The sequence below is a fragment of the Bombina bombina genome, chromosome 1 (genome assembly GCF_027579735.1).
Source record: "Bombina bombina isolate aBomBom1 chromosome 1, aBomBom1.pri, whole genome shotgun sequence".
In the NCBI taxonomy this organism is placed as follows: domain Eukaryota; kingdom Metazoa; phylum Chordata; class Amphibia; order Anura; family Bombinatoridae; genus Bombina; species Bombina bombina.
In genome coordinates this window covers 392,771,415-392,790,780 of record NC_069499.1, presented here as the reverse complement: position 1 = coordinate 392,790,780, position 19,366 = coordinate 392,771,415, and the positions used below count along the sequence as shown (strand labels likewise).

Sequence of the window (19,366 nt, the reverse complement as noted above, 5' to 3'; positions counted from 1 at the left end):
ACAATGACCTGCTCCTTGCATCTTCGATTATCACATCTTCCAATGCTAGATTGCAGGACCTACCCTCTGGAATACTCTCCCTTGTGCGGTCAGATGTTTCTAATCTGCCTTCTTTTAAGCACTCCCTAAAGACATTTTTTTGTTCAGGGAAGCCTACCCAACTCAGCAACTTATTAATTCCACTTACTATAATTGCCCTCATCTAACTCTGTATAAAGATCATTCTCACTCTTGAAGTCCTCAACCCCTGTTTCTTCCCCTCCTACTCTTTAGGATTGTTAGTTCCCACGGGAATAGGGTCCTCAATTCCTCCTGTATGTGTTTGTCAAATTTTGTCTTATCTCCTACAAAATGTTTTATCATTGTTTTATTTAAATTGTAATCATGGATAGCACTGAGAAATATGTTGGTGCTTTATAAATAAAGTATAATAATAATACATGTACAAGTTTTGACATGTAAATATTGCATAAGGGACATAAGGGGCGCGATCCAATATAGATCACAGTTTGCGGCGTAAGCGAGGGAACCCACGTCGCCCGCAGTTTCAGCTCGCAACTCGAGCCATCCAATATGCGGCGCCGTCACTTGCTAAAGTGGCGCAAGTCTCACAAACCAGCGATGTCCAGAAATCTGCGTAAGTACAGATTTTTGGAGTCGCCAGTGACTTGCGCCACGTTAGAAACTGCCGGCGCCTACAAAACCTGACTAAAGTCTAAATCACCCGCACTGTCTAACACGCCTCCTAAACATAGCCCGACACGTCTAACACGCCTCCCTAACATAGCCCGACACGTCTAACCCTCTATCCGCTATCCCCCCTCACTATCCTAAAAATAAAAAAGCTATTAACCCCTAAACCGCCGCTCCCGTACCCCGCCGCAACCTAATAAAGTTATTAACCCCTAAACTGTCGCTCCTGTACCCCGCCGCCAGCTATATTATATCTATAACCCCCTAAAGAGAGCCCCTATACCGCCGCCATCTATCTTAAAATTATTAACCCCTAATGTAAGCCCCTAACACCGCCGCCATCTCTATTAAAATGATTAACCCCGAATTTAATCTACCTACCCCGCCGCCAGCTATATTATCTATATTAACCCTAAGTATATTATAGTTAATATAGGTATTACATTATATATATTAACTATATTAACCCTAATTATATTAGGGTTAATATAGTTAATATAGTTACTATAGTATTTATATTAACTATATTAACTCTATCTAACCCTAACACCCCTAACTAAATTTATATTAAATTAATCTAATTCATTTATAAACTAAAATATTCCTATTTAAATCTAAATACTTACCTATAAAATAAACCCTAAGATAGCTACAATATAATTAATAATTACATTGTAGCTATGTTAGGGTTAATATTTATTTTACAGGTAAATTGTTAATTATTTTAACTAGGTATAATAGCTATTAAATAGTTATTAACTATTTAATATCTACCTAGTTAAAATAATTACCCAATTACCTGTAAAATAAACCCTAACCTAAGTTACAAATACACCTACACTATCAATAAATTAAATAAACTACAAACATCTATCTAAAAATACAATTAAATTAACTAAACTAAATTACAAAAAAAACAAACACTAAATTACAAAAAATAAAAAAAAGATTACAAGATGTTTAAGCTAATTACACCTATTCTAAGCCCCCTAATAAAATAATAAACCCCCAAAATAAAAAAAATTCCCTGCCCTATTCTAAATTAAAAAAATTTCAAAGCTCTTTACCTTACCAGCCCTTAAAAGGGCCTTTTGTGGGGCATGCCCCAAAGAATTCAGCTCTATTGCATACAAATACAATACCCCCCCCCATTACAACCCACCACCCACATACCCCTATTCTAAAACCACCCAAACCCCCCTTAAAAAAAGCCTAACACTACCCCCCTGAAGATCTCCCTACCTTGTCTTCACCACACCGGGCCGAACTCCTGATCCGATCCGGGCGATGTCTTCCTCCAAGCGGCAAAGAAGAATTCTTCCTCCGGCGATGTCTTCCTCCAAGCGGCAAAGAAGAATTCTTCCTCCGGCGACGTCTTCCTCCAAGCGGCAGCAAAGTCTTCATTCTTCCGGCGGCATCTTCAATCTTCTTTCTTCGCTCCGCCACCACGGAGCATCCATCCCGGCCGACGACTGAACGACGAATGAGGTACCTTTAAATGACGTCATCCAAGATGGCGTCCACCGAATTCCGATTGGCTGATAGGATTCTATCAGCCAATCGGAATTAAGTTAGAAAAATCTGATTGGCTGATTGAATCAGCCAATCAGATTCAAGTTCAATCCGATTGGCTGATCCAATCAGCCAATCAGATTGAGCTCGCATTCTATTGGCTGTTCCGATCAGCCAATAGAATGCGAGCTCAATCTGATTGGCTGATTGGATCAGCCAATCGGATTGAACTTGAATCTGATTGGCTGATTCAATCAGCCAATCAGATTTTTCTAACTTAATTCCGATTGGCTGATAGAATCCTATCAGCCAATCGGAATTCGGCGGACGCCATCTTGGATGACGTCATTTAAAGGTACCTCATTCGTCGTTCAGTCGTCGGCCGGGATGGATGCTCCGTGGCGGCGGAGCGAAGAAAGAAGATTGAAGATGCCGCCGGAAGAATGAAGACTTTGCTGCCGCTTGGAGGAAGACGTCGCCGGAGGAAGAATTCTTCTTTGCCGCTTGGAGAAAGACATCGCCGGAGGAAGAATTCTTCTTTGCCGCTTGGAGGAAGACATCGCCCGGATCAGATCAGGAGTTCGGCCCGGTGTGGTGAAGACAAGGTAGGGAGATCTTCAGGGGGATAGTGTTAGGCTTTTTTAAGGGGGGTTTGGGTAGTTTTAGAATAGGGGTATGTGGGTGGTGGGTTGTAATGGGGGGGGGTATTGTATTTGTATGCAAAAGAGCTAAATTCTTTGGGGCATGCCCCACAAAAGGCCCTTTTAAGGGCTGGTAAGGTAAAGAGCTTTGAATTTTTTTTAATTTAGAATAGGGCAGGGAATTTTTTTTATTTTGGGGGTTTATTATTTTATTAGGGGGCTTAGAATAGGTGTAATTAGCTTAAACATCTTGTAATCTTTTTTTTATTTTTTGTAATTTAGTGTTTTTTTTTTTTTGTAATTTAGTTTAGTTAATTTAATTGTATTTTTAGATAGATGTTTGTAGTTTATTTAATTTATTGATAGTGTAGGTGTATTTGTAACTTAGGTTAGGATTTATTTTACAGGTAATTGGGTAATTATTTTAACTAGGTAGATATTAAATAGTTAATAACTATTTAATAGCTATTATACCTAGTTAAAAAAATTAACAATTTACCTGTAAAATAAATATTAACCCTAACATAGCTACAATGTAATTATTAATTATATTGTAGCTATCTTAGGGTTTATTTTATAGGTAAGTATTTAGATTTAAATAGGAATATTTTAGTTTATAAATGAATTAGATTAATTTAATATAAATTTAGTTATGGGTGTTAGGGTTAGATAGAGTTAATATAGTTAATATAAATACTATAGTAACTATATTAACTATATTAACCCTAATATAATTTGGGTTAATATAGTTAATATATATAATGTAATACCTATATTAACTATAATATACTTAGGGTTAATATAGATAATATAGCTGGCGGCGGGGTAGGTAGATTAAATTAGGGGTTAATCATTTTAATAGAGATGGCGGCGGTGTAAGGGGCTTACATTAGGGGTTAATAATATTAATATAGCTGGCGGTGGTATAGGGGGATTAGATTAGGGGTTAATAATTTTTATATAGGTGGCGGCGGTGTAAGGGGTCAGATTAGGGGATAGATAAGGTAGATGACAGCGGTGTAAGGGGTTATAATTAGGGGATAGATAAGGTAGATGGCGGCGGTTTTAGGGGCTCACAGTAGGGGGTTAGTTTATGTAGATGGCGGCGGGGTCCGGGAGCGTCGGTTTAGGGGTTAATAACTTTATTAGGGATTTCGGGGGGGGATCGCGGTTGACAGGTAGATAGACATTGCGCATGCGTTATGTGTTAGGTTTATTTTAGAAGATCGCGGTTGACAGGGAGATAGACATTGCGCATGCGTTAGGTGTTAGGTTTATTTTAGAAGATCGCGGTTGACAGGGAGATAGACATTGCGCATGCGTTAGGTGTTAGGTTTATTTTAGCAGCCAGTTTAGGGAGTTACGGGGCTCCAATAGTCAGCGTAAGGCTTCTTACGGCTGCTTTTTGTGGCGAGGTGAAAATGGAGTAAGTTTTCTCCATTTTCGCCACGTAAGTCCTTACGCTGCATATTGGATACCAAACTGCGCTGGTTTGGTATACCTGCCTATGGCCCAAAAAACTACGGGCGACGGCAGAAATATACGCGCGTAACTTCTAGGTTACGCCGTATATGTGATACCAAACCAGCGTAAATATTGGCGTCGCCGGCTTTTGCGGGCGACGATTTTTATCGGATGGACCCCTATATGTTGTTTACACTTGATCCCATCCCCTCTCAAAACTGTGCCATTTTACAGATGCAAATATTTCTAAATTCAATTTTTTCCAAAATCCAAACCTTTTCTGGTCTCAAGCAATTTGGATAAAGAGTTGTATTGTGTGTGCATGTGCACTGTTCACCTGCCCCTAATATATATATATATATGTATATATATATATATATATATATATATATATAAAAATCAATGTAAATATTTGCATAGGAAATTAGTACATCTAGGCAAGTATCCCCGCTTGCTTTTCCCCAGAAATTCTTAATATACAATGTTTCCAATGCACAAGAGAATTGTGGGTAAGATATGCAAATTAGATATGCAAATGCTCAGGTTTTTTTGCTTCAAAAATACTGTTTTGACACAGCGATCCTTTTATACAGGATTATGACAGCAAACCAGAAATCACTCACTAGACAAGCCTGTTTCGTTCTTTTTGGAACTCATCAGTAGGAGACAGATTTCTGGTTGCTGTATTGGTAAAGCTATTTTCATGGTTAAACCAAAATTCATTAATATTATGGGGGGAGATAAAAAACTGAAATTAAAATCCTCCATGTCTCAAAATTAAATCAATGCAAATATTAATTTTTTTATATATATATATATAATACTCCACAAGAACCCAGCACTCACTCAGCGTCACAGTTCCCAGGGTGCCCACCAAATCTTCAAATACACAAATCCTTTTCAAGAAGCAGGCACTCGCTGATATTTGATCAATTTAATGCATCAAGATAATAAACAGTGAACGTTTTCGGGCATTCGAAAACGTTCACTGTTTATTATCTTGATGCATTAAATTGATGAAATACCAGCGAGTGCCTGCTTCCTGAAAAGGATTTATATATATATATACAACCACATAGTATATTTTGTGAGTTACTTCCTTTAATATGTTTAAGACAATTACACATTATCTAGTGAAATATCAGTCTGTACGTGTATATGAAGTTTAATCACAAATACAAATCAATATAAACAAACACATGCACATACACATATGCACAAATAAACACATATACACACACATATCCTGTACTGAGCTCAGGCTGATTTACAAACACTACAGTACTAAGAAGAACTAAACACTAAAACAATTACCCCAGCAAACTCTTTTTTTCCCTGAGTGTTTCTCAGTCACCACAAGTTTAGCAACCTCTAGTAGTAATAAAAAAAAACGTAGCTTTGTAATAAGCTGCTCTAAAATCTGATTTTACTTGGGTACACTAGAGTTGCATGAAAGTATCGTTCATATACTAATTTGAATGTGAGTAACAAATAAAACCACAGAAACAAACGTAACTGAAATATGTATACTTACTTTGAGGACACCATTTGTCTTCTGCCCATCGGTTGCAGTTATAGTTATCAATAGCTGTTTCACAAGTAAAACATTTGAAACTGTTTGGGAATGGTGTGGCTGAAAATAAACATTAAGAGTTAATAAATGGACATGGCACAAGTGGTGATTTGATAAGTACTAACTATCAATGTTTTTGGCATTTTTGTGCTATACAAACCGCCTACAAAAATCAAATGCTGTATGATAAATATAACAGACTAATCAATTAATTTCTACCATATAACTTAAGTTACAGACAGATAATGTCTGACTATATCAAATACAATTTTAACATTAGCGATGCTATAATGCTATGTGTTCTACCCCCCATGCTTATAGTGCTGCTCGGGAGCCACAGAGCACTGCCGCTGATCCAATCAGTAATGCTAATCACACAGCTGGGTCATGCAACTAGCCCTGCTGATAGGACTTTAAGCGTGTGTTAAACACATAGCATTACAGCATCTCTAGTGTTAAATTACATGCTCTAATGGATTAGAGCATGCAATTGTACCACTATAATGGTCCTTTAATTCTGTGTTGCCTGAAAATGGGCCCAAGGATAGTTAATTAGGTTTAATAAAGGTTTTTTAAATCAGGGGTCATGTGAAATTTAGAAGCTAGCGACGCAATTTTTATGAGCCAGAATAAAGTGACTGTATGTAGGTGTACACACACATATATATACTGTATATATATATATATATATATATATATATATATACACACACATATATATATATATATATATATATATACACACACACACACATATATATATATATACACACACACACACACATATATATATATATATACACACATACACACACATATATATATATATACACACACATATATATATATATATATATACACACACACACACACACACATATATATATATATATATATATATATATACACACACACACACACATATATATATATATATATATATATACACACACACACACACATATATATATATATATATATATACACACATACACAAACATATATATATATATATACACACACACACACACATATATATATATATATATATATACACACACACACACACACACATATATATATATATATATATACACACATACACACACATATATATATACTGTATATATATATATATATATATATATATATATATATACACACAGACACACACACACACACACACATATATATATATATAGTACATATACTTAGTACAGTGGATGGTCAATAACAGAGATGGGGAATTACTATTCCATTAATCATGTCAAGAAGTTTTACATTTCTGTCTAAAATAATTACCAGCTACTGAGAAAACAGGGATCCCTACTATAAATAAATAAAATTTCTGTCCTAATAATAATTCATGCAATGCAATTGGCAATAAATCGAGGGTTTCCAATAAATCGAGGGTTTCAAAAAGTTTATGTCTACATATGCCTCAACGTTACATTAAAAGTTTAATTTGTGGCCACCAAAATCAGTGAGTGCTGTATTTTGCTATTGAAGTATAATTGGTCAAGCACCGTGGTGCTCATGTCCAGTTTTGAGAGTGCACGGTCTTCTTGTAATGAGTAATGTAAAGAGTAATGGATTGTGGACTCTCACCACCTTTATGAAAGAAAACAGTCTACATGAAATTAGGTCCCTAGGGTTTGTGGTCATCTAACATAACATTCATCAAAAATAAAAAACGTATATATTGCTATTAGTAGGTCCATAATCTTTTTTTTTTTATTACAAAAGAAAAAGATAGAAAAGCGCAACACGCTCTAAGTGTAGATGGTATACACAATTTTATTGATAGCCCCTTCCCAGAGTGCTACTCACAGAATGAACATTAAAACAGTGCACATCGGTTGTATACAACCATGAAGCTTGCTTCACCGTCTGACGTGTCCGCCTCCTTCCAAGCTGTCAGAGAGAGCAAATCCAATCATCTGTGTGCTTGACACCCCTTTCAAATTGAATTCCACAGTTGATAGTGTGAATGAAAGGCATACACTGAGGCACGTATTATATAAAACTACAAGTCCAATATAACATTAAAAGTTACGATCTCTCAGCTCACCACAATGGTCACACTATCGTGAACCTGGTAGCCTCCCTGATACCTTTAAAACAAACTAACTCAACGTACGTTTCGTTTCATTCAGATGGTTCCAAGGAATTTAAGATTAAAAGTAGATGCACATGCATGAGTACGTATGTAGTGTACCAGTTAAAATGTAAATGTAATCTTATCTATATAGGAAGAACTAAAAGAAAGGTCAAGTATAGATTCAAAGAACATCTAACTAATATAGAAAAAAGTCTGGATACTCATAGTGTACCTGTACATTTTAAAATTTATCATAATAATGATATCAGTGACTTAGAAATTAAAGTAATAGAGTGGATATCTCCCAATATCTGGGATACAAATAGACTTCTCAAACTTAGACAAAGGGAGACTTTTTGGATAAAAGAAATAGATTGTCTGCAACCAAAAGGGTTAAACATAGATCTGGATATCCAATCATTTTTAGTATAAATTATTTTAAGGATTAGGAAATTTTATATAGGGAGGATTTTACCAAAACAATTATTTAATATATATTTTTTGTTTTTTTTCATCAAATAATTTTTATTATTTTCAAAGCAAAATCAAACTGAAAATCACATATAACAAGTGTACAAGGGTATAACGCCAAGTGTACAGACAGTAATCACATATACAATAGCATATACATTAGGATCATATAACATAGTGTAATGTCAGTTTAAGGTATTCTATTCCAAGATTTGCTAGGTTAGGCAGAGAAAAATAAAACACACTGTGTCAAAACTCACAGAATATATATTTTTTTTATGTATTTTTATATTTAATATATGCTTTTTAGGTAACATAAATTATAATATATACTAGAAATTTGATGAATTTTATTATTATATTGTATAGGTATGAGATTTTAATATTTTATGATATGAATTTACAAAAGTTTTTTTAAGAGTTATTCGATTACCATGAATGATAATTATGTATTGCCTAAATGATGTTTTATTATGTTCTTTAGTTAGTAGATAATAGTGTATTTATATATTTTATCTATATCGAATATGTATTGCCTTGAAGAAGGGGTTAATTTATCACCTGCTGATTTAAACACCTGTTGATGTAACAGCCTTTTTAAGGAGCATTTCCTGTTAGACAAAATACTCTTGAAAAAGTTTCTAGCATAGAAACGAAACGTACGTTGAGTTAGTTTGTTTTAAAGATCTCAGGGAGGCTACCAGGTTCACGATAGTGTGACCATTGTGGTGAGCTGAGAGATCGTAACTTTTAATGTTATATTGGACTTGTAGTTTTATATAATACGTGCCTCAGTGTATGCCTTTCATTAACACTATCAACTGTGGAATTCGATTTGAAAGGGGTGTCAAGCACCCGGATGATTGGATTTGCTCTCTCTGACAGCTTGGAAGGAGGCGGACACGTCAGACGCTGAAGCAAGCTTCATGGTTGTATACAACCGATGTGCACTGTTTTAATGTTCATTCTTTGAGTAACACTCTGGGAAGGGGCTATCAATAAAATTGTGTATACCATCTACACTTAGAGCGTGTTGCGCTTTTCTATCTTTTTCTTTTGTAGTTACGATTTGACGAGTCTGTGATGGGACTTTTTTGAGGAGCTGCATCATTTACACGCTGGATTTATGGGACTATATGAACTCCCTCTCCTAAAACCAAGTAATTTTGTATCATATTAACACAATACAGGATTGTAGGGAGTTAAACGGAGACGCCTGTGATCTCATAATTGTGAAATATATGTAAATCAGTAGCACACTGTTTGTTTGTTTTTTCTGTATTGCTTTTTTTTTATTCCTTTAAATCCTCTGCAATTCACACATGGCAAGCTCCAATGAATGCAAGCTCAATCCTATTGGCTGATTGGATCAGCCAATAGGATTGAAGTTCAATCCTGTTGGCTGATTGCATCAGCCAATAGGATTTTTTCAACCTTAATTCTGATTGGCTGATAGAATTCTATCAGCCAATCGGAATCAAAGGGACACCATCTTGGATGACGTCACTTAAAGAAACATTCATTCGGGAAAAAAGACTTTGATGGAAAAGGATGCTCTGCGCCGGATGTCTTGAAGATGGAGCCGCTCCGCACCGGATGGATGAAGATAGAAGATCCCGTCTGGATGAAGACTTCTGCCCATCTGGAAGGCCACTTCTCCCGGCTTGTATGAAGACTTCTCCCGGCTTCGTTGAGGACTTCTTGCCGCTTCATTGAGGACTTCTCCCGGCTTCGTTGATGATGGATGTCGACTCTTCAAAACTGTAAGTGGATCTTCAGGGGTAAGTGTTAGGTTTTTTTAAGGGTTTATTGGGTGGGTTTTATTTTTAGGTTAGGGTTTGGGCCACAATAGAGCTAAATGCTCTTTTAAGGGCAATGCCCATCCAAATGCCCTTTTCAGGGCAATGGGGAGCTTAGGTTTTTTTAGTTAGGTTTTTATTTGGGGGTTTGGTTTTGTGGGTGGTGGGTTTTACTGTTGGGGGGGTGTTTGTATTTTTTTTCAGGTAAAAGAGTTGATTTCTTTGGGGCAATACCCCGCAAAAGGCCCTTTTAAGGGCTATTGGTAGTTTAGTTTAGGCTAGGTTTTTGTTTTTTTTGGGGGGGGGGGGCTTTTTTATTTTGATAGGGCTATTAGATTAGGTGTAATTAGTTTAAATATCTTGTAATTTGTTTTTTATTTTGTGTAATTTAGTGTTTGTTTTTTGTAATTTAGGTAATTGTATTTAATTTAGTTAATTGTATTTAACCCCTTAATGACCGAGGATGTACGCCATACGTCCTCAGAAAAAATACAGTTAACGCCTGAGGACGTATGGCGTAAGTCCTCGGTTTGGAAAGCAGCTGGAAGGGATCCTGATCGCTTCCAGCTGCTTTCCGGTTATTGCAGGATGCCTCAATATCGAGGCATCCTGCAAAAACAATTTGTACCCCTCCGGTGCAGAGAGAGCCACTCTGTGGCCCTCTCTACACCGGACATCGATGGCCCCATTTGTTGGTGGGTGGGAGCTGCAGTGGGAGGCGGGTGGGCGGCCATCTATGGTTTCTGAGACACAGAGGGGGGCGGGACAGTCAGGGGCGCGCACAGACATGCGCGCGCGTGCACCGGGGCGGCGGGCGCGTGCACGGGGAGGGAGCGGGTGGGAACCGATTACACTACAGAAATGATCCTGTGTAAGTGGGAGGAAGGGGGGGAATAAATGCAACCAAAAAGTCATCTAAGGGATCTGGGAGGGGGTGGGGGTTGGTCGTGGGGAAGCTACACTACAGAAAAAAAAAAAAAAAAAAAAAAAAAGAGAAAAAATATTGTAAACTGGGTACTGGCAGACAGCTGCCAGTACCCGAGATGGCTGCCAAGAAGGTAGAGGGGGAGGTTAGAGAGCTGTTGGGGGGGGGGGGGGGCAGGGAGGTTGGGGGCTAAGGGGGGGATCCTACACAGCAGCATATGTAAATATGCACAGGGAAAAAAAAGAAAGAAAAAAAGGATGCCTTTTATTTTAGTACTGGCAGACTTTCTGCCAGTACTTAAGATGGCTGGGACAATTGTGGGGTGGGGGTGGGAAGAGAACTGTTTGGGAGGGATCAGGGGGGGTGATGTGTCAGATGGGAGCCTGATCTCTACACTAAAGCTAAAATTAACCCTACAAGCTACCTAATTAACACCTTCACTGCTAGCCATAATACACGTGTGATGCGCAGCGGCATTTAGCGACCTTCTAAATACCAAAAAGCAACGCCAAAGCCATATATGTCTGCAATTTCTGAACAAAGGGGATCCCAGAGAAGCATTTAGAACCATTTGTGCCATAATTACACAAGCTGTTTGTAAATGATTTCAGTGAGAAACCTAAAATTTGGAAAATTTTTACGTTTTTTTTTTTATTTTATCGCATTTGGCGGTGAAATGGTGGTATGAAATATACCAAAATGGGCCTAGATCAATACTTTGGGTTGTCTACTACACTACACTAAAGCTAAAATTACCCCAAAAAGCTGCCTACATGCTCCCTAATTAACCCCTTCACTGCTGGACATAATACATGTGTGGTGCGCAATGGCATTTAGCGGCCTTCTAATTACTAAAAAGCAACTCCAAAGCCATATATGTCTGCTATTTCTGAACAAAGGGGATCCCAGAGAAAAATTTACAACCATTTATGCCATAATTGCACAAGCTGTTTGTAAATAATTTCAGTGAGAAACCTAAAGTTTGTAAAAAAAAATGTGAAAAAGTGAACGATTTTTTTTATTTGATCACATTTGGCGGTGAAATGGTGGTATGAAATATACCAAAATTGGCCTAGATCAATACTTTGGGATGTCTTCTAAAAAAAAATATATACATGTCATGGGATATTCAGGGATTCCTGAAAGATATCAGTGTTCTAATGTAACTAGCGCTAATTTTAAAAAAAAAGTGGTTTGGAAATAGCAAAGTGCTACTTGTATTTATGGCCCTATAACTTGCAAAAAAAGCAAAGAACATGTAAACATTGGGTATTTCTAAACTCTGGACAAAATTTAGAAACTATTTAGCATGGGTGGTTTTTGGTGGTTGTAGATGTGTTACAGATTTTGTGGGTCAAAGTTAGAAAAAGTGTGTTTTTTCCATTTTCTCCTCATATTTTATAAAAAAATTTATAGTAAATTATAAGATATGATGAAAATAATGGTTTCTTTAGAAAGTCAATTTAATGGCGAGAAAAACGATATATAATATGTGTGGGTAGAGTAAACGAGTAAGAGGAAAATTACAGCTAAACACAAACACCTCAAAAATGTAAAAATAGCCTTGGTCCCAAACGGACAGAAAATGGAAAAGTGCTGTGGTCATTAAGGGGTTAATTTAGGTAATTTATTTAATTGTAGTGTAGTGTTAGGTGTCAGTGTAACTTAGGTTAGGTTTTATTTTACAGGTAAATTTGTATTTATTTTAGCTAGGTAGTTAGTAAATAGTTAATAACTATTTACTAACTATTCTACCTAGTTAAAATTAAGACAAACTTAGCTGTGAAATAAAAATAAAACCTAAGATAGATACAATGTAACTATTAGTTATATTGTAGCTAGATTAGGGTTTATTTTACAGGTAAGTATTTAGTTTTAAATAGGAATTATTTAGATTATTAATTGTAGGTTTTATTTAGATCTATTTTAATTATATTTAAGTTAGGGGGTCTTAGGGTTAGACTTAGGTTTAGGGGTTAATAAATTTAATATAGTAGCAGCGATGTTGGGGACGGCAGATTAGGGGTTAATAATTTTTAACTAGTGTTTGCGAGGCGGGAATGCGGCGGTTTAGGGGTTACTGTTTATTATAGGGGCGGCAGATTAGGGGTTAATAAGTGTAGGTAGGTTGCGGCGACATTGGGGCGGCAGATTAAGAGTTAAAAAATATAATGTAGGTGTCGGCGATGTCGGGGCAGCAGATTAGGGGTTAATAAGTATAATGTAGGTGTCGGCAATGTCCGGAGCGGCAGATTAGGGGTTAATAAGTATAATGTAGGTGTTGGCGATGTTGGGGGCGGCAGATTAGGGGTTAATAAGTGTAAGATTAGGGGTGTTTAGACTTGGGGTTTATGTTAGGGTGTTAGGTGAAAACATAAATTTTCTTTCCCCATAGGAATTAATGGGGCTGCGTTACGGAGCTTTACGCTGCTTTATTACAGGTGTTAGGCTTTTTTTCAGCCGGCTCTCCCCATTGATGTCTATGGGGTAATCGTGCACGAGCACGTACAACCAGCTCACCGCTGACTTAAGCAGCGCTGGTATTGGAGTGCGGTATGGAGCTCAATTTTGCTCTACGCTTACTTCTTGCCTAATAACATTGGGTTTATAAAAAACCTGTAATACCAGTGCTGTAGGAAAGTAAGCAGTGACAATAACGTGCAAGTAAGTACCGCACCCCTCATAACGCAAAACTCGTAATCTAGCCGATTGTTTATTCAAACAGTTCTTAATTTCTGGTATACTGGGAATCGCTCTCCCTTTCCATTTTTAAAAAAATAAATATCTAGCTGCCAATATAGCCATATTAACGATTTTATTGTTAACCTGCTGATTCTTCGAATCAAACCAGAGGAACACTGTGCTTATCAATGTCAGAGTCAAAGGGGAGATCCCCAGTGTCTTATTAAACCAGTACTGTAATTTAAGTCAGAAATATATGATTTTGGGGCTGTCCCATATCATATGCACAAGATCAGCTGACATAAGTGAACATTCAGGACATCTATTGAAGTTGGGGTTCCCGCATTTAGAGCCTTTATCCAGCGTAAAATAAGTCATAAGGAGTAATTTAATGTGTGACTCTCTTCACGAAGAGGAGAGGGTAACTCGCATAACTTCTGAGATAGAGAATTGGGCAAGATTCACCTCCAGACTATTTGTCAATATTATTACAGCCCATTTGGAAGAGATCTTTTCCATATTGAGTACGCTCTTAAAAGAGCTCAAAGATTGATAAAAAGGAGAAATTGACATATGCCCATTTTTGACTAGGACAAGCCAGTTCTCAATGCTCCCCAAGGACCAATTCCAGCCAAAATCACTTATCAATTTAAGCGCAAAATGTCTTGCTTGTAAATAGGCAAAAAAGTCCTTTTGAGGGAGATTAAATTCCCCCCTGAGTGAGCCAAAAGTTTTAATACACCTCCTGTCGAAATCTAACATGACAGATATTACCGAGACCTAAATTATTCCACTTTTGAAAGAGTGTCGAATGTAGCCCTGCTTGAAATTGGGGGTTACCCAGCATCAGCATATATTTAGAAACCATATGCTCCAAATCTAAAGATTTACAGATCTTCCACCAAGCCTGTATCGGGTTGAAAATAGTTCTAAGTTTTTTCACTTCGCGAGGTGTTGAGCTAGAATTGCAATGAATTAGTGCTGCAGGAAGAAACTGATAAGTTATATTTCTTTCCAGCTCATTATCTGTGACATAATTTCTGGAGAAAATCCAGTCCATTACTATGCGTGCAAGTAAAACATAATTATATAGTCGAAGATCTGGCAAAGCAAACCCGCCATATTTTCTAGGAAGAAAAAGTTTAGGTAGTGAAATTCTAGGTTTTTTGTTCTGCCAAATAAAACATCTCAATGCAGTGTTAAACAACATAATATCTTTCCCCTTCAAAATCAATGGAGTATTCTGAAGAATGTAAAGAAGTTTAGGGAGGAGAGTCATCTTGTATAGGGCTATGCGGCCTGAGAGAGAAAGGGGGAGATTTTGCCAATTTTTCAGGCTTTCTTTCATTTTATTTAGCGCCGGGGAGATATTTAGACTATACCAACTGTTGGAGTTAGAGGAAATTGTGATGCCCAGGTACTTAAATGAGTCAGGGACAACCCTGAAAGGTAAATTTAGAGGGGATTCCTTAGTTTGCTTGATCCACAACAATCGATTATTGATCCACAACTTATCAATAATTGAAAGGAGCTTCGGAATATTTATACAAGTATTTGTGATATATATAAGAATGTCATCGGCATAGAGTGCTATTTTAAGCTCCCTTTTGCCTATCTTAATGCCTTCCAGTTGCTGTCTAATTAAAATAGCAAGGGGTTCAATGGAGATATTGAATAGAAGAGGAGAGAGAGGGCACCCCTGTCGAGTTCCTCTTCTTAGTATTATATCAGAAGACATCAAACCATTCACTAGCATCTTTGTAGAGGTCTTCTTATATAAGTTGTCAATAAAATTAAGAAAGCTGCCTCTAAGGCCAAAGCGATAAAGAGAAGATAGTAAGTGGTCAAAGTGAACCGAATCAAAGGCTTTTTCAGCATCAATTGAAATAATTGCCACGTCAGGGGCACCCTCCCCTCCACATCCGAGCCTCTACATGGTTTTGAAATGGTCTACAGTAAGAAAAACTTCCCTTATTTTAGCTGAGGAATTCCGTTTAAACAAGAATCCAGCTTGATCTTTCAGTGAGATCTCCGTAACTGTACATACCATTAAAAAGCGTGGTTAAGTGTGGTACAATTAGAGGAGATAATAATTTTGTAAAATTCATTGGGAAGCGCATCCGGGCCTGGGGCTTTTTTTTTAGAGAGAGATCTTGAATTGCTCTAGACACTTTTAACTCAGATATAGGAGAGTGGAGTGTTTCGACTAGATCAGCAGTTAAGGTCGAGTAAGAGATTTTACTCCAGAAGTCCTCACACTCAAGGTTGTTTGAAATCTTGAGGGAGTACAGATCTTGATAGTAATCTGAGAAAGCCTTCAGGAGCTCTTCTGCTGTTGTCAAGATTTTACCTTCACTTTGAAGAGAATCAATCATAGATGAGCCTTTATCTCTCTTAACTAAGTTTGCGAGAAGTTTCCCTGTTCTATTTCCATATCTATATAGCTTAGCCTGAAATCTTAGATCTTTATGAGTGGCCTTATACATGAGGAAAGTATCCCTTTCCCTTAGTGCTCGAGTGTATCTTGCCCAGCTCTCTGTTGTTTTCTCTAATAGATGGCGACTATATGAGTTAGATACTGACTTCAGGACTTCTCTTTCTCTTAATTTGAGTTTCTTTGTCCTGTTAATACTATAGGCTAATATTTCCCCTATAAGAACCGCTTTTGTGGTTTCCCAGAAGGAAGACATCAGGTTGGCTGACATATTCGTGGTTAAAAAAGACATACTCCTCGAACTTAGATTTGAGCCAGTTTTTGAACTTAAGATCAGATGACAGATATACAGGAAAGTTAAACCGATGATTTCTAGAAACGAAGTCGCTAAAGTGAAAATCGAGGAAGATGGGGGCATGGTCCGAAAAACAAATGGGAAGGATCCCTGATAGTACTCTCATTTTACACAGCCTTTCATCTATGAGAAGTAGGTCAATTCTAGAGAGTGTCTTATGTGCCTTGGATAGGCATGGATAATCTCTGGTGTCAGGGTTTTGTGATCTCCATAGATCCCTGACTCTAAGATTCCGAAGGAGCCTAATGAACAATTTTGATTCTAAGTTGTCTCTTTTGCTTTTACACACAGAGAGAAATGCACTCACAGGAACGAACAACCAGCTCAATACCATTGTTAGCCTGTTCTGTGGCGATTTACCACCTGGGTGCAACTTCTTTTAGCTCAGCAATGCTTTTCACAGAGTAGAACTTTCCTGTAGTATATCAGTCTGATCCCGCCTATTACGGTCAGTCCAGCACCGAAATACCAGGCAATTCCTCTCTGAACAAGGAACACAGCAACCCCAGACGATCGTTTCGGCCTTCATTGGGCCTCGTCAGTGAGGTGTAGCAGTATTCCTCTAAGCACACTGAGCAAGGAGTCCACATTTGGTTGTCCCTTTTCCCATAGGGAGACTAAATACACACAGAGAGAAATGCACTCACAGGAACGAACAACCAGCTCAATACCATTGTTAGCCTGTTCTATGGCGATTTACCACCTGGGTGCAACTTCTTTTAGCTCAGCAATGCTTTTCACAGAGTAGAACTTTCCTGTAGTATATCAGTCTGATCCCGCCTATTACGGTCAGTCCAGCACCGAAATACCAGGCAATTCCTCTCTGAACAAGGAACACAGCAACCCCAGACGATCGTTTCGGCCTTTATTGGGCCTCGTCAGTGAGGTGTAGCAGTATTCCTCTAAGCACACTGAGCAAGGAGTCCACATCTGGTTGCCCCTTTTTCCCATAGGGAGACTAAATACACACAGAGAGAAATGCACTCACAGGAACGAACAACCAGCTCAATACCATTGTTAGCCTGTTCTATGGCGATTTACCACCTGGGTGCAACTTCTTTTAGCTCAGCAATGCTTTTCACAGAGTAGAACTTTCCTGTAGTATATCAGTCTGATCCCGCCTATTACGGTCAGTCCAGCACCGAAATACCAGGCAATTCCTCTCTGAACAAGGAACACAGCAACCCCAGACGAATCGTTTCGGCCTTCATTGGGCCTCGTCAGTGAGGTGTAGCAGTATTCCTCTAAGCACACTGAGCAAGGAGTCCACATCTGGTTGCCCCTTTTTCCCATAGGGAGACTAAATACACACAGAGAGAAATGCACTCACAGGAACGAACAACCAGCTCAATACCATTGTTAGCCTGTTCTATGGCGATTTACCACCTGGGTGCAACTTCTTTTAGCTCAGCAATGCTTTTCACAGAGTAGAACTTTCCTGTAGTATATCAGTCTGATCCCGCCTATTACGGTCAGTCCAGCACCGAAATACCAGGCAATTCCTCTCTGAACAAGGAACACAGCAACCCCAGACGATCGTTTCGGCCTTCATTGGGCCTCGTCAGTGAGGTGTAGCAGTATTCCTCTAAGCACACTGAGCAAGGAGTCCACATCTGGTTGCCCCTTTTTCCCATAGGGAGACTAAATACACACAGAGAGAAATGCACTCACAGGAACGAACAACCAGCTCAATACCATTGTTAGCCTGTTCTATGGTGATTTACCACCTGGGTGCAACTTCTTTTAGCTCAGCAATGCTTTTCACAGAGTAGAACTTTCCTGTAGTATATCAGTCTGATCCCGCCTATTACGGTCAGTCCAGCACCGAAATACCAGGCAATTCCTCTCTGAACAAGGAACACAGCAACCCCAGACGAGAGGTTTTAGGACAAGAGGGATTCTGTCTTAATCTATCTAGAGGATATTGTGGTGCCATATTAAAATCTCCCTCTAGTATCAGATATCCTTCTGCATATGACATAATTTTAGCTTGCAGTGCTTCCCAAAAGGCTAGCTTAAAGACATTAGGCGCATAGACATTACATAATGTATAAAGTGTTTTAGCCAATTTAATTTTTACCATTAGGAATCTCCCCTCTGAATCCGCTTCGCTGTGAAGAACTTCATAGTTTATCCTCTTCCCTAGGAGGACCGCAACGCATCCTTTCCTGTCCACACTGGGAGATGAGAGGACTTCCTTAACCCAACAACATTTAAGTTTTAAAACTTCCTCTAATTTTATATGGGTTTCCTGTAAGAAGGCAATATCAGTGTTTATTTTCCTCAGATGGGATATTACTGTTTTCCGTTTAATGGGAGATGTAATACCTCCAATATTCCAGGACATTAGCTTAAATCTGCCCGCCGTGTCCATCATCAAGTAAAGAATAAAAGGGGAGGGGGAAAAAAAACACACAACAACAATAAGACGAATATAACCCAAATAACCCAGAGAAGGACTGTCATTGACAAGGGAGTAAAAATAATATGAAGATAATTACCTATCTCACTCTGAAGAGAGAGTTTCAGCAAGGAATTTTTCTGCCTCTCTAGCAGAATCAAAAAATGTGTTAGGTTATTGACCCTAATCCTTAATCTGGCTGGGTATATTAAGGTAGCTCGAAAACCTTGATTAATGAGCTTTGTACAAATAGGGGCCAGGTCCCTCCTCTTTGCAGCTGTCTCAGCAGAGAAGTCTTGGAATAACATTATTTTT

General features: G+C 38.0%; 1 protein-coding gene across 3 annotated transcripts in view; it reads right to left on the bottom strand.

Moving 5' to 3' along the window:
- LYPD6B (LY6/PLAUR domain containing 6B) overlaps positions 1-19,366 on the bottom strand; it is a 253,595-nt gene that overhangs the window by 10,574 nt on the left and 223,655 nt on the right. For all 3 annotated transcript variants that reach the window (XM_053698289.1, XM_053698288.1, XM_053698290.1), the window contains exon 3: positions 5,845-5,943. In XM_053698289.1, the coding sequence (XP_053554264.1) occupies positions 5,845-5,943 (99 nt within the window). The remainder of the gene's footprint in view (positions 1-5,844; positions 5,944-19,366) is intronic.